This window comes from Leptodactylus fuscus, chromosome 1, assembly GCF_031893055.1.
Source record: "Leptodactylus fuscus isolate aLepFus1 chromosome 1, aLepFus1.hap2, whole genome shotgun sequence".
Taxonomy (NCBI): domain Eukaryota; kingdom Metazoa; phylum Chordata; class Amphibia; order Anura; family Leptodactylidae; genus Leptodactylus; species Leptodactylus fuscus.
The window spans coordinates 225,318,107-225,331,881 of record NC_134265.1 but is presented as its reverse complement, the minus strand read 5'-3'; the positions used below and the strand labels follow the sequence as shown (position 1 = coordinate 225,331,881).

Here is a 13,775-nt window from a genome sequence, read left to right as displayed (position 1 = left end):
TCGCCGAGCATGGACAGCCCGCTTCAAATCATCCCACAGATGTTCAATGATATTCAGGTCTGGGGACTGAGATGGCCATTCCAGAACATTGTAATTGTTCCTCTGCATGAATGCCTGAGGATTTGGAGCGGAGTTTTGGATCATTGTCTTGCTGAATTATCCATCCCCGGCGTAACTTCAACTTCGTCACTGATTCTTGAACATTATTCTCAAGAATCTGCTGATACTGAGTGGAATCCATGCGACCCTCAACTTTAACAAGATTCCCGATGCCGGCATTGGCCACACAGCCCCAAAGCATGATGGAACCTCCACCAAATTTTACAGTGGGTAGCATGTGTTTTTCTTGGAATGCTGTTTCTTTTTGGACGCCATGCATAACGCCTTTTTTTATAACCAAACAACTCAATTTTTGTTTCCAAAATGAAGCTGCCTTGTCCAAATGTGCTTTTTCATACCTCAGGCAACTCTATTTGTGGCGTACGTGCAGAAACGGCTTCTTTCTCATCACTCTCCCATACAGCTTCTATTTGTGCAAAGTGCGCTGTATAGTTGACCAATGCACAGTGACACCATCTGCAGCAAGATGATGCTGCAGCTCTTTGGAGGTGGTCTGTGGATTGTCCTTGACTGTTCTCACCATTCTTCTTCTCTGCCTTTCTGATATTTTTCTTGGCCTGCCACTTCTGGGCTTAACAAGAACTGTCCCTGTGGTCTTCCATTTCCTTACTATGTTCCTCACAGTGGAAACTGACAGGTTAAATCTCTGAGACAACGTTTTGTATCCTTCCCCTGAACAACTATGTTGAACAATCTTTGTTTTCAGATCATTTGAGAGCGGGCTGTCCATGTTCGGCGACCATCAAACTTAACTGAACTTGAATTGTTTTGTAGAAAGAAATGGTCCAAAATACCTTCATCCAAGATCCAGGAACTGATTAAAAGCTACAGGAAGCGACTAGAGGCTGTTATCTTTGCAAAAGGAGGATCTACTAAATATTAATGTCACTTTTCTGTTGAGGTGCCCATATTTTTGCACCGGTCAAATTTTGGTTTAATGCATATTGCGCATTTTCTGTTAGTACAATAAACCTCATTTCAATCCTGAAATATTACTGTGTCCATCAGTTATTAGATATATCAAACTGAAATGGCTGTTGCAAACACCAAAATTTTTAGAACTAAAAATGATTAAGATTAATAGGGGTGCCCAAACGTTTTCATAGGACTGTACTTATGGATTACACTGGAGGGAGGGGGGAAAGGTTGCACTATGTTGTTAATTGGGTGTAAATCAGTGGCGCATAACTAGGAATGGCGGGGCTGCATGGTGAACTTTTGACATGCCCCCCCCCCGACGCTGAAGACCCCGACAAAACCCTCCCCCCCCCCCCGCATTCCTGCATGCACATTATACCCCATAGTGGCCCCTGCACACAGTATTATACCCCATGGTGGCCACTGCACACTGTATTATACCCCATAGTGGCCCTGCACAAAGTATTATACCTCATAGTGGCCCCTGCACACAGCATTATACCTCATAGCGGTCCCTTCACCGAGCTTAAGGCCCCATTGTAGCACCTTCACCCAGGATTATGCTCCATAGTGGCCCCTGTACACAGTATTATACCCCATAGTGGCCCTGCACAAAGTATTATACCTCATAGTGGCCCCTGCACACAGCATTATGCCTCATATTGGCCCCTTCACCGAGCATTAGGCCTCATTGTAGCCCCTTCACCCAGGATTATGCCCCATAGTGGCCCCTGCACACAGTATTATACCTCATAGAGGACTCCTGGGCTTCTGATCATTACAGTCAGGGGTCTTTTCAGACCCTCGAGTATAATAGTACTGTTTGTGGGTCCCGCGGCATCACTGACCGATCCCGGCCGCTGCCAGCATCGGTAAGTAAATAGGGCCCGTTGCCTCATGAGTAACTCCAGCTGGTAACGGACTATTAAACAAAAAAAACGCAGCGGTAGCAGCTGTCGCCGGGCCCCCTAATGTCCCAGCCCTGTGGCAGCTGCTACCCCGGTAGTTACGCCCCTGGTGTAAATGTTTTATATGTTTGTGTAAGCAGCATAAATTTTAATTTTTGATAACAAATAGATCAAAAAATAGTTGTAATAGTTTATACTACACTAGCAGTACCCGCGACTTTGTCCACGGCAGGGTTCCTGCTGTGCGCGACCCACCTTCAGCGCAGGCTCTGGCCCTCCCATTGTGTCCCTTTTCCTACCCCCCTCGCCCCTTTCCACCACCTTCCACAACCCTGGGCCTCCTTTCCATCACCCCTCCTCCACGACCTCGGCCCTCTTTCCTCCCCTGTGACTCCGGCTCCCTTCCCCCCCCCCCCCACCTGCGACCCCAGTCTCGGTCCCCTTTGCGCCTCCTGCATAACCTTGCCCCCCCCATGACCCCGATCCCCTCTCCACCCCCACATACCCCGTCCCACTCTACAGGGACCCTTCCCCCTAGATCCCCGACTGACCTGCAGACTCTGTAGGCCACAGGAGATGTGGGACAGCAGGCTTTCCAAACATCAGCGCAGGCGAGCCTTTCCCTGGCTGCGGCAGAATAGGTTGATCCCGCGGCGGGCCCTGCACGTCTCCCTGGTACACAGTGCAGACGCTTGTTCCAGCCGCTGCGGAGCGCACAGCGACGACATGTTGGTTTGTTTGCTGTGCGCCCGATAGCTCCGCCCACACAGAGAAGCACCAGCCAACGGGGTGAGCGGCTGAAGGGCCTGGGATGACGTCATCTCAGGTCCTGCAGCTGAAGGGCCTGGGATGACATCAGCGGACAATCACCGCCAGCGGACGTGAATCCCGGAGGAGTACGGGGATATGAAGTAGCCTGTCATTCAATCCAGGACCCAAGGTAAATTCATTCGCCTCTTTAGGCGTGATTGAGGAACAAACATCCAAACAAACAAACATCCAAACACACATACTTTCACCTTTATAATATTAGTAGGATAATATGTATTGAATATATAAAATCAATAAAAATGTTGAAACGAAATAAAAAGTTGTTCACATATGAAAAATTTGTAAAATGCCAAAATAATAAAAATTTAAAGTAAAGTAAAAGTTAAAAAAAGTAAAGTTAAAGAAAAAAAGATTTACTGTAGCTGTGAGAATGGCAATTTCACTGTGATACTGGAAATTTTACTTTAGCATAAACAACAATTTAACATATTTTCAGCGAGCGATGCCGCGGGTATTCTACTAGTATATAGATAAAACATAGCTGAACATCTTCAAGTTTCAGACTTAAAGGGGTATTCCCACCTCACATACTCAGCAGTCTTCACTCTTGTAAAATCTTCTTTCTTCCTGGTTGCTTGCATCATTTGGTGGGCGGGGTTTCACAGGCAACCTGCCGTTTAGCTCCGCCCCCAAATTCGCGTGTAGCTCCGCCCACCCACATTGGACTATGAAGTACAGGCAGCAGCAACTCCATTCTGTGTTACATACAGAGACTGCCTGTCTCTGCCATAATGAACACAAATGAATTAGCTAGCCTGATAACTGGGAGAACAGAAGAAATGAAAGCAGCTCCTCTCCCCTATCTGATAGCAGGGAGCTAGGTCACGTGGTGCAGACACAGCATTAGCTAGATACATAGGCTCGCTCCTGTGCACTTAGCCCCTCCTCCCTCCCCCCTGAGAGCAGCAGATTCATCACTTGACTTTTGAACAGATAAGTCAAGGGCTGTGTCAACAATGAATTGAATAAAGTAAGATAGTGGACAAACAAAGCAGTTTTGCTGAAGCAGTGTATTTAGGAAAAGTCTTACATCCACATTAACCAGCAGTATAGATAGGATCCTTTAACCCCTTAAGGACCAGGCCATTTTTTGGTTTCGCATTTTCGTTTTTCCCTCCTCACATTTCAAGAGCCATAACTTTTTCATTTTTCAGTTCACAGAGTCACATGATAGCTTATTGTTTGCGGGACAAATTGTACTTTGTAATGGCACCATTCAATATGCTGTGCAATGTACTGGGAAGCTGGAAAAAAATTCAGAATGAGGCGCAATTGGAGAAAAAATGCATTTGCGCCATTTTCTTATGGGTTTTAATTTTTACAGCATTCACTGTTTGGTACAAATGACATGTTACCTGTGTTCTACGTGTCAGTACAAACGCGGTGATACCAAATTTATATAGTATTTGAAATTTTTTGATACTTTTAAAAAAATGATAAACTTTGCAAAATAGAAAAAAAAATTTGTGTCATCATGTTCTAACACCTGTAACTTTTTCATATTTCCATGTATGGAGCTGGTTGTGGTGTCTTTTTATGCGGGACAAGATGACGTTTCTATTGATACCATTTGGGGAAAGATCCGATGGTTTGATCACTTTTTATTCAATTTTTTATAGGAGGCAAAGTGTTAAAAAAACCGCTTTTTGGCTGTTTTTATTTTTTTTGCCGCTACGCCGTTCGCAGTACGGGATAAATGTTTTAATATTCTAATAGTTCAGGCATTTTGGAGCGCAGGGATACCTAATATGTTTATGTTTAATGTTCTTTAATTACTTTTATAGCTGATCTAGGGAAAGGGGGGTGATTTGAACTTTTATATTTTTTTTATTTTTTTAATACTTTTAAAAACTTTTTTTTTTCTTCTGTTACATTTATGATCAGACCCCTTAGGTACCTTGAAACCTAGGGAGTCTGATCGCTCATACTATTCACTGCAATACTACAGTATTGCAGTGAATAGGAAAATCGCAGCACTTCTATTAGACGATGCCTCTGGCATCGTCTAATAGATCTAGTGCAGAGACAAGCCTGGAAGCCTTCAATAGGCTTCCGGCTGTCATAGCAACCGATCACCGCCCTCTTGTGACGTTCAGGAGGGCGGCGATCGGCGAAACATGGCGGCGCCCATGCCGCCGGCGCCGTTTACACACTGCGGTCACGTTTGACCGCAGTGTGTAAAGGGTTAACAGCAGCGATCGGCTCGGGCACCGACCGCTGCTGTTAGTGGCAGGTCCTGGCTGTATTATACAGCCGGCATCTGCCGTGTATGGAGCGAGCTCAGCGTGTGAGCTCGCTCCATACATCCCCATGCGACCCATGACGTACAGTTACGTCAAGGGTCGCTAAGGGGTTAAACTGTCTTAGAAACAAGTGATATTTATATCGCTGCTGTGGTTTTATATTCAAGGAAGTTTAGATGATCATATCTGTTCCTCAAATCATGTGGAATTCCCCATAGCTACACAAATATAAAATAGTGTTGAGAAATTAAAAAAAGCTAAATCTATTAGAATATATATGATATTGCAGATGAATTTTCAATATTATGGGGGGATTTACAAAACTTTATTAAAAAAAACCTTTGCTGCCCATAGGAACCAATCACAGCACAACTTTAATTTCCTATTCTGCTCTTTGAAATGAAACTAGTGCTGTGATTAGTTGCTATAAGCAAAAAAAAAAAAAAAAAAGAGTGTCTTTTAGGCTAATGCACATGTAGCAGGCCCAACAAAAAAGTGCTGTGGGGAAAAAAACATGTCAGAAATGCATCAATTCTAACTATAGGGAAACTGCTGGCATTTTTTAAATGTATAATTAGCATGCGGCAAGTTCCCCCCAAAAAACCCAGCAATTTTGGAAATTGGAGCATTTCCACTGCTGCATTTACATCACGTGGGACCCTGGGCTTAGACAGTTTAATACATTTGTCACTTCAAGTTTCATATTTTCATAGAAATAACTATAGAGGCACCTAAAGGGCTTGCCTGCTTCTTTGTGAATTCAGTCCTGTATTTCACCTGTAATATATATTGTTTTCGGTTAGGTTCACATCCTGTGGAGACTCCAGTACAGACTCCATCAAAAATTGGTGGAGAGGTAAGTCCTTCGTGTAGGTCTCATTAAAACAGCAGAAACCTGACGGACACTTAGTGGACCCCATTATAATCTAAGTGGTTCTGTGGGCAGGCTCTCTATTCATCGGGAGATTCCACTGCTGGTGTGAACCTAGCCTTACCCATTGCTTCCTCTACTTTCACTTTCTCTTTTTACTGTGACTGATGTATTTATGAGCCCTTCTCACAGCTGAGAGTTTGTGCCAATAGGCAATACTCAAAATGCTAAACAAATTGGAAATACAATCTGATATTCTTTACTGTAGTTGCAACAGATTCTTACCTCTGAGAAGTATTAGGTTACTACAGCAAACCAATATATTGAAAATGACAATGAACTAAATTAAGCATACCAAAAAGTCATTGATAGCATATCCACGGGATTTGCCATAAATGTTTAATAGATTAGGATCCCACTGCCGGATCTTTCATTTATCTTGATAATAGTGAATTTTGTTCATGACAAGAGCTGTTCTTTATCGCTTTAGGTATGATGTGTTCCAAAGATGAAGATTTTGGAGTATCCTCAGGATGGGCTCAGTACTTTTTGATGGTAGAATATACAACTGCCTCTTGACAAGATCACGCCAAGGAAATGGCAGAACAGCAACAGATGAAAACTTCCTTCCTCTATATCCAGCTGAAGTCACCGAGCAAATGTGCTGAGCGATCAGAGAAGGCGTGCTGCTTGGCAGAGAAAACTTTCTTAGCTGCAAGCAGAAAGGCATGTGACACTAGGAGGCCAGATTCTCCTGTGAGAGAAGATACACAGCCTGCCTTTTGCAAGCTCCAGACAGAGGCAGGCTGTTCTGCCCAGAGCACAGTGTCATGTTTAAACATCTGCACAGCAATGAACAATGGCACCAAGAAAAGCAAAAACACTGCCCAAGGACATACACAGACACTTGCCCAAGGAAGAGATACAACTTATCTTCACAATCAAGACGGTGGATTATGCAAGCAGCCACAAGAAAATGGAACTTTCAGATGTGTAGTCCCAGTGACAAGCCAGCATGCATCTGATCCAAATTCCTGTCCCTATAACAGTCAAAGCTATGCTCCAAGCAGCTGGAATGTGATGGATCAACGTTACAATCCAGGGGAAGAAAAGATGTGGTGGAAAGTGGAAGTATGCAACCCCATGGTGACAAACACTCCAATTCTTTGTAGGAGTCCTGAGTTTAAAAGTTTCCGAGATGCAGTTGTAGAAAAATCTGCCACATTACTAGGACTGAATGAGAGATATATGGGGCACCGTTTAGAAGGAAAGAGACTGTCTACCAGGTATCCCATGTCAGTGACTACAGCTAGTCCTATCACCATGAACAAGGTAAGTTAGGTTCAGTAATATGCACATCACAAAGCCGATTAAAATAGAAAAACAGTACATTTCAGAATTCTTTTTCCCTATAAGTAGTTTAGAGTTTGGGGTCACAGCCTTTTAGCTATTATACTGTATAAGGAAATTGCTTTAAGTTATTGTTAGTTTGTCCATCATTACATTGCCACTTCGACTAAATTTCCATCCATAGCTTGTCATAAACTGTATTATGATGCCTGCAGGGGTATTGTGGCAGGGTATTTTAAGTTCTCTATACCACTATATTTTGTACAAGTGTTTATATGTTCATAAGAAATGAGTTCATATTTTTGTAGAATATTAGGAAATCACAGTGATGAAATCTAGTCTAGTTTCTGTAGAAATGTATGTTAAAGTACAACAGCATCTCTGGCATAACCAATATAATAAGTAGCAATAAGTGCTAAATAGTAGCATACCGTTATAGATCATTGATGCATATAACTGCCATGAATCTACAGTATACCAATGTGTATTCTATAATATTGCATTAGCAATGGTATTATAATAATGGAGAATGTAAGTTGGATATAATGGCATTTGTTGTCCGCACGCACATGTTATATTCACTAAAGAACAGTTAACATTGCATTATAATCACAAAAATGCTTTTGTTTTGTTTCCATGCTCTAAAAGATATTTTCCTAATATCATCCCCATGATGTGAATGGGTGCTAACTAGAGATGAGCGAACACTAAAATGTTCGAGGTTCGAAATTCGATTCGAACAGCCGCTCAATGTTCGTGTGTTCGAACGGGTTTCGAACCCCATTATAGTCTATGGGGAACAGATACTCGTTAAGGGGGAAACCCAAATCCGTGTCTGGAGGGTCACCAAGTCCACTAAGACAACCCAGGAAATGATGCCAACACCTCTGGAATGACACTGGGACAGCAGGGGAAGCATGTCTGGGGGCATCTAACACACCAAAGACCCTCTATTACCCCAACATCACAGCCTAACAACTACACACTTTACACACTCAATACCACCTCTCTGACAGTAGGAAAACACCTTGAAACATGTGTATTTGGCACTTGCAGTGAGGAGAGCTTGTCACCAGCAGTGAATTTGGCCCTTGTAGTAAGTTGAGGTTGGCACCAACATTTGTTTTGAAAATCAGGGTGGATTGAGCCTCTAACCAGCAGAGTTTGGGCAAATTCATGGTGGAGGGAGCCTCTAAAAACCCCAGTTTGGACCAATTCATGGTGGAGGGAGCCTCTAAAAACCCCAGTTTGGACCAATTCATGGTGGAGGGAGCCTCTAAAAAACCCAGTTTGGACCAATTCATGGTGGAGGGAGCCTCTAAACAGCCCAGTTTGGACCAATTCATGGTGGAGGGAGCCTCTAAACAGCCCAGTTTGGACCAATTCATGGTGGAGGGAGCCTCTAAAAACCCCAGTTTGGACCAATTCATGGTGGAGGGAGCCTCTAAAAACCCCAGTTTGGACCAATTCATGATGGAGGGAGCCTCTAAACAGCCCAGTTTGGGCAAATTCATGGTGGAGGGAGCCTCTAAAAACCCCAGTTTGGGCAAATTCATGGTGGAGGGAGCCTCTAAAAACCCTCAGTTTGGACCAATTCATGGTGGAGGGAGCCTCTAAAAACCCCAGTTTGGACCAATTCATGGTGGAGGGAGCCTCTAAACAGCCCAGTTTGGGCAAATTCATGGTGGAGGGAGCCTCTAAAAACCCCCAGTTTGGACCAATTCATGGTGGAGGGAGCCTCTAAAAACCCCAGTTTGGACCAATTCATGGTGGAGGGAGCCTCTAAACAGCTCAGTTTGGGCAAATTCATGGTGGAGGGAGCCTCTAAAAACCCCAGTTTGGACCAATTCATGGTGGAGGGAGCCTCTAAAAACCCCAGTTTGGACCAATTCATGGTGGAGGGAGCCTCTAAAAACCCCAGTTTGGACCAATTCATGGTGGAGGGAGCCTCTAAACAGCCCAGTTTGGGCAAATTCATGGTGGAGGGAGCCTCTAAAAACCCCCAGTTTGGACCAATTCATGGTGGAGGGAGCCTCTAAAAACCCCAGTTTGGACCAATTCATGGTGGAGGGAGCCTCTAAACAGCCCAGTTTGGGCAAATTCATGGTGGAGGGAGCCTCTAAAACCCCCCAGTTTGGACCAATTCATGGTGGAGGGAGCCTCTAAAAACCCCAGTTTGGACCAATTCATGGTGGAGGGAGCCTCTAAAAACCCCAGTTTGGACCAATTCATGGTGGAGGGAGCCTCTAAACAGCCCAGTTTGGGCAAATTCATGGTGGAGGGAGCCTCTAAAAACCCCCAGTTTGGACCAATTCATGGTGGAGGGAGCCTCTAAAAACCCCAGTTTGGACCAATTCATGGTGGAGGGAGCCTCTAAACAGCCCAGTTTGGGCAAATTCATGGTGGAGGGAGCCTCTAAAACCCCCCAGTTTGGACCAATTCATGGTGGAGGGAGCCTCTAAAAACCCCAGTTTGGACCAATTCATGGTGGAGGGAGCCTCTAAAAACCCCAGTTTGGACCAATTCATGGTGGAGGGAGCCTCTAAAAAACCCAGTTTGGACCAATTCATGGTGGAGGGAGCCTCTAAACAGCCCAGTTTGGACCAATTCATGGTGGAGGGAGCCTCTAAACAGCCCAGTTTGGACCAATTCATGGTGGAGGGAGCCTCTAAAAACCCCAGTTTGGACCAATTCATGGTGGAGGGAGCCTCTAAAAACCCCAGTTTGGACCAATTCATGATGGAGGGAGCCTCTAAACAGCCCAGTTTGGGCAAATTCATGGTGGAGGGAGCCTCTAAAAACCCCAGTTTGGGCAAATTCATGGTGGAGGGAGCCTCTAAAAACCCCCAGTTTGGACCAATTCATGGTGGAGGGAGCCTCTAAAAACCCCAGTTTGGACCAATTCATGGTGGAGGGAGCCTCTAAACAGCCCAGTTTGGGCAAATTCATGGTGGAGGGAGCCTCTAAAAACCCCCAGTTTGGACCAATTCATGGTGGAGGGAGCCTCTAAAAACCCCAGTTTGGACCAATTCATGGTGGAGGGAGCCTCTAAACAGCTCAGTTTGGGCAAATTCATGGTGGAGGGAGCCTCTAAAAACCCCAGTTTGGACCAATTCATGGTGGAGGGAGCCTCTAAAAACCCCAGTTTGGACCAATTCATGGTAGAGGGAGCCTCTAAAAACCCCAGTTTGGACCAATTCATGGTGGAGGGAGCCTCTAAACAGCCCAGTTTGGGCAAATTCATGGTGGAGGGAGCCTCTAAAAACCCCCAGTTTGGACCAATTCATGGTGGAGGGAGCCTCTAAAAACCCCAGTTTGGACCAATTCATGGTGGAGGGAGCCTCTAAACAGCCCAGTTTGGGCAAATTCATGGTGGAGGGAGCCTCTAAAACCCCCCAGTTTGGACCAATTCATGGTGGAGGGAGCCTCTAAAAACCCCAGTTTGGACCAATTCATGGTGGAGGGAACCTCTAAACAGCCCAGTTTGGGCAAATTCATGGTGGAGGGAGCCTCTAAACAGCCCAGTTTGGGCAAATTCATGGTGGAGGGAGCCTCTAAAACCCCCCAGTTTGGACCAATTCATGGTGGAGGGAGCCTCTAAAAACCCCAGTTTGGACCAATTCATGGTGGAGGGAGCCTCTAAACAGCCCAGTTTGGGCAAATTCATGGTGGAGGGAGCCTCTAAACAGCCCAGTTTGGGCAAATTCATGGTGGAGGGAGCCTCTAAAAACCCCAGTTTGGACCAATTCATGGTGGAGGGAGCCTCTAAAAACCCCAGTTTGGACCAATTCATGGTGGAGGGAGCCTCTAAACAGCCCAGTTTGGACCAATTCATGGTGGAGGGAGCCTCTAAAAACCCCAGTTTGGACCAATTCATGGTGGAGGGAGCCTCTAAACAGCCCAGTTTGGACCAATTCATGGTGGAGGGAGCCTCTAAACAGCCCAGTTTGGGCAAATTCATGGTGGAGGGAGCCTCTAAACAGCCCAGTTTGGGCAAATTCATGGTGGAGGGAGCCTCTAAAAACCCCAGTTTGGACCAATTCATGGTGGAGGGAGCCTCTAAAAACCCCAGTTTGGACCAATTCATGGTGGAGGGAGCCTCTAAAAACCCCAGTTTGGACCAATTCATGATGGAGGGAGCTTCTAAACAGCCCAGTTTGGACCAATTCATGGTGGAGAGAGCCTCTAAAAACCCCAGTTTGGACCAATTCATGGTGGAGGGAGCCTCTAAACAGGCCAGTTTGGGCAAATTCATGGTGGAGGGAGCCTCTAAACAGGCCAGTTTGGGCAAATTCATGGTGGAGGGAGCCTCTAACCAGCCCAGTTTGGACCAATTCATGGTGGAGGGAGCCTCTAAAACCCCAGTTTGGACCAATTCATGGTGGAGGGAGCCTCTAAACAGCCCAGTTTGGGCAAATTCATGGTGGAGGGAGCCTCTAAAAACCCCCAGTTTGGACCAATTCATGGTGGAGGGAGCCTCTAAAAACCCCAGTTTGGACCAATTCATGGTGGAGGGAGCCTCTAAACAGCTAAGTTTGGGCAAATTCATGGTGGAGGGAGCCTCTAAAAACCCCAGTTTGGACCAATTCATGGTGGAGGGAGCCTCTAAAAACCCCAGTTTGGACCAATTCATGGTGGAGGGAGCCTCTAAACAGCCCAGTTTGGGCAAATTCATGGTGGAGGGAGCCTCTAAACAGCCCAGTTTGGACCAATTCATGGTGGAGGGAGCCTCTAAAAACCCCAGTTTGGACCAATTCATGGTGGAGGGAGCCTCTAAACAGCCCAGTTTGGACCAATTCATGGTGGAGGGAGCCTCTAAACAGCCCAGTTTGGGCAAATTCATGGTGGAGGGAGCCTCTAAACAGCCCAGTTTGGGCAAATTCATGGTGGAGGGAGCCTCTAAAAACCCCAGTTTGGACCAATTCATGGTGGAGGGAGCCTCTAAAAACCCCAGTTTGGACCAATTCATGGTGGAGGGAGCCTCTAAAAACCCCAGTTTGGACCAATTCATGATGGAGGGAGCTTCTAAACAGCCCAGTTTGGACCAATTCATGGTGGAGAGAGCCTCTAAAAACCCCAGTTTGGACCAATTCATGGTGGAGGGAGCCTCTAAACAGGCCAGTTTGGGCAAATTCATGGTGGAGGGAGCCTCTAAACAGGCCAGTTTGGGCAAATTCATGGTGGAGGGAGCCTCTAACCAGCCCAGTTTGGACCAATTCATGGTGGAGGGAGCCTCTAAAACCCCAGTTTGGACCAATTCATGGTGGAGGGAGCCTCTAAACAGCCCAGTTTGGGCAAATTCATGGTGGAGGGAGCCTCTAAAAACCCCCAGTTTGGACCAATTCATGGTGGAGGGAGCCTCTAAAAACCCCAGTTTGGACCAATTCATGGTGGAGGGAGCCTCTAAACAGCTAAGTTTGGGCAAATTCATGGTGGAGGGAGCCTCTAAAAACCCCAGTTTGGACCAATTCATGGTGGAGGGAGCCTCTAAAAACCCCAGTTTGGACCAATTCATGGTGGAGGGAGCCTCTAAACAGCCCAGTTTGGGCAAATTCATGGTGGAGGGAGCCTCTAAACAGCCCAGTTTGGGCAAATTCATGGTGGAGGGAGCCTCTAAAAACCCCCAGTTTGGACCAATTCATGGTGGAGGGAGCCTCTAAAAACCCCAGTTTGGACCAATTCATGGTGGAGGGAGACTCTAAACAGCCCAGTTTGGGCAAATTCATGGTGGAGGGAGCCTCTAAAAACCCCAGTTTGGACCAATTCATGATGGAGGGAGCTTCTAAACAGCCCAGTTTGGACCAATTCATGGTGGAGAGAGCCTCTAAAAACCCCAGTTTGGACCAATTCATGGTGGAGGGAGCCTCTAAACAGGCCAGTTTGGGCAAATTCATGGTGGAGGGAGCCTCTTAACAGGCCAGTTTGGGCAAATTCATGGTGGAGGGAGCCTCTAACCAGCCCAGTTTGGACCAATTCATGGTGGAGGGAGCCTCTAAAAACCCCAGTTTGGACCAATTCATGGTGGAGGGAGCCTCTAAACAGCCCAGTTTGGGCAAATTCATGGTGGAGGGAGCCTCTAAAAACCCCCAGTTTGGACCAATTCATGGTGGAGGGAGCCTCTAAAAACCCCAGTTTGGACCAATTCATGGTGGAGGGAGCCTCTAAACAGCTAAGTTTGGGCAAATTCATGGTGGAGGGAGCCTCTAAAAACCCCAGTTTGGACCAATTCATGGTGGAGGGAGCCTCTAAAAACCCCAGTTTGGACCAATTCATGGTGGAGGGAGCCTCTAAACAGCCCAGTTTGGGCAAATTCATGGTGGAGGGAGCCTCTAAACAGCCCAGTTTGGGCAAATTCATGGTGGAGGGAGCCTCTAAAAACCCCCAGTTTGGACCAATTCATGGTGGAGGGAGCCTCTAAAAACCCCAGTTTGGACCAATTCATGGTGGAGGGAGCCTCTAAACAGCCCAGTTTGGGCAAATTCATGGTGGAGGGAGCCTCTAAACAGCCCAGTTTGGGCAAATTCATGGTGGAGG

At 46.1% G+C, this 13,775-nt stretch overlaps 1 protein-coding gene across 1 annotated transcript in view; it reads left to right on the top strand.

Annotated features, from left to right (window-relative positions):
* Positions 1-6,456: 6,456 nt before the first annotated feature.
* PSD3 (pleckstrin and Sec7 domain containing 3) overlaps positions 6,457-13,775 on the top strand; it is a 396,137-nt gene continuing 388,818 nt past the window's right edge. Inside the window, exon 1 of the mRNA XM_075283716.1 lies at positions 6,457-7,223. Coding sequence (XP_075139817.1) covers positions 6,489-7,223 — 735 coding nt within the window. The 5' untranslated portion in view covers positions 6,457-6,488. The remainder of the gene's footprint in view (positions 7,224-13,775) is intronic.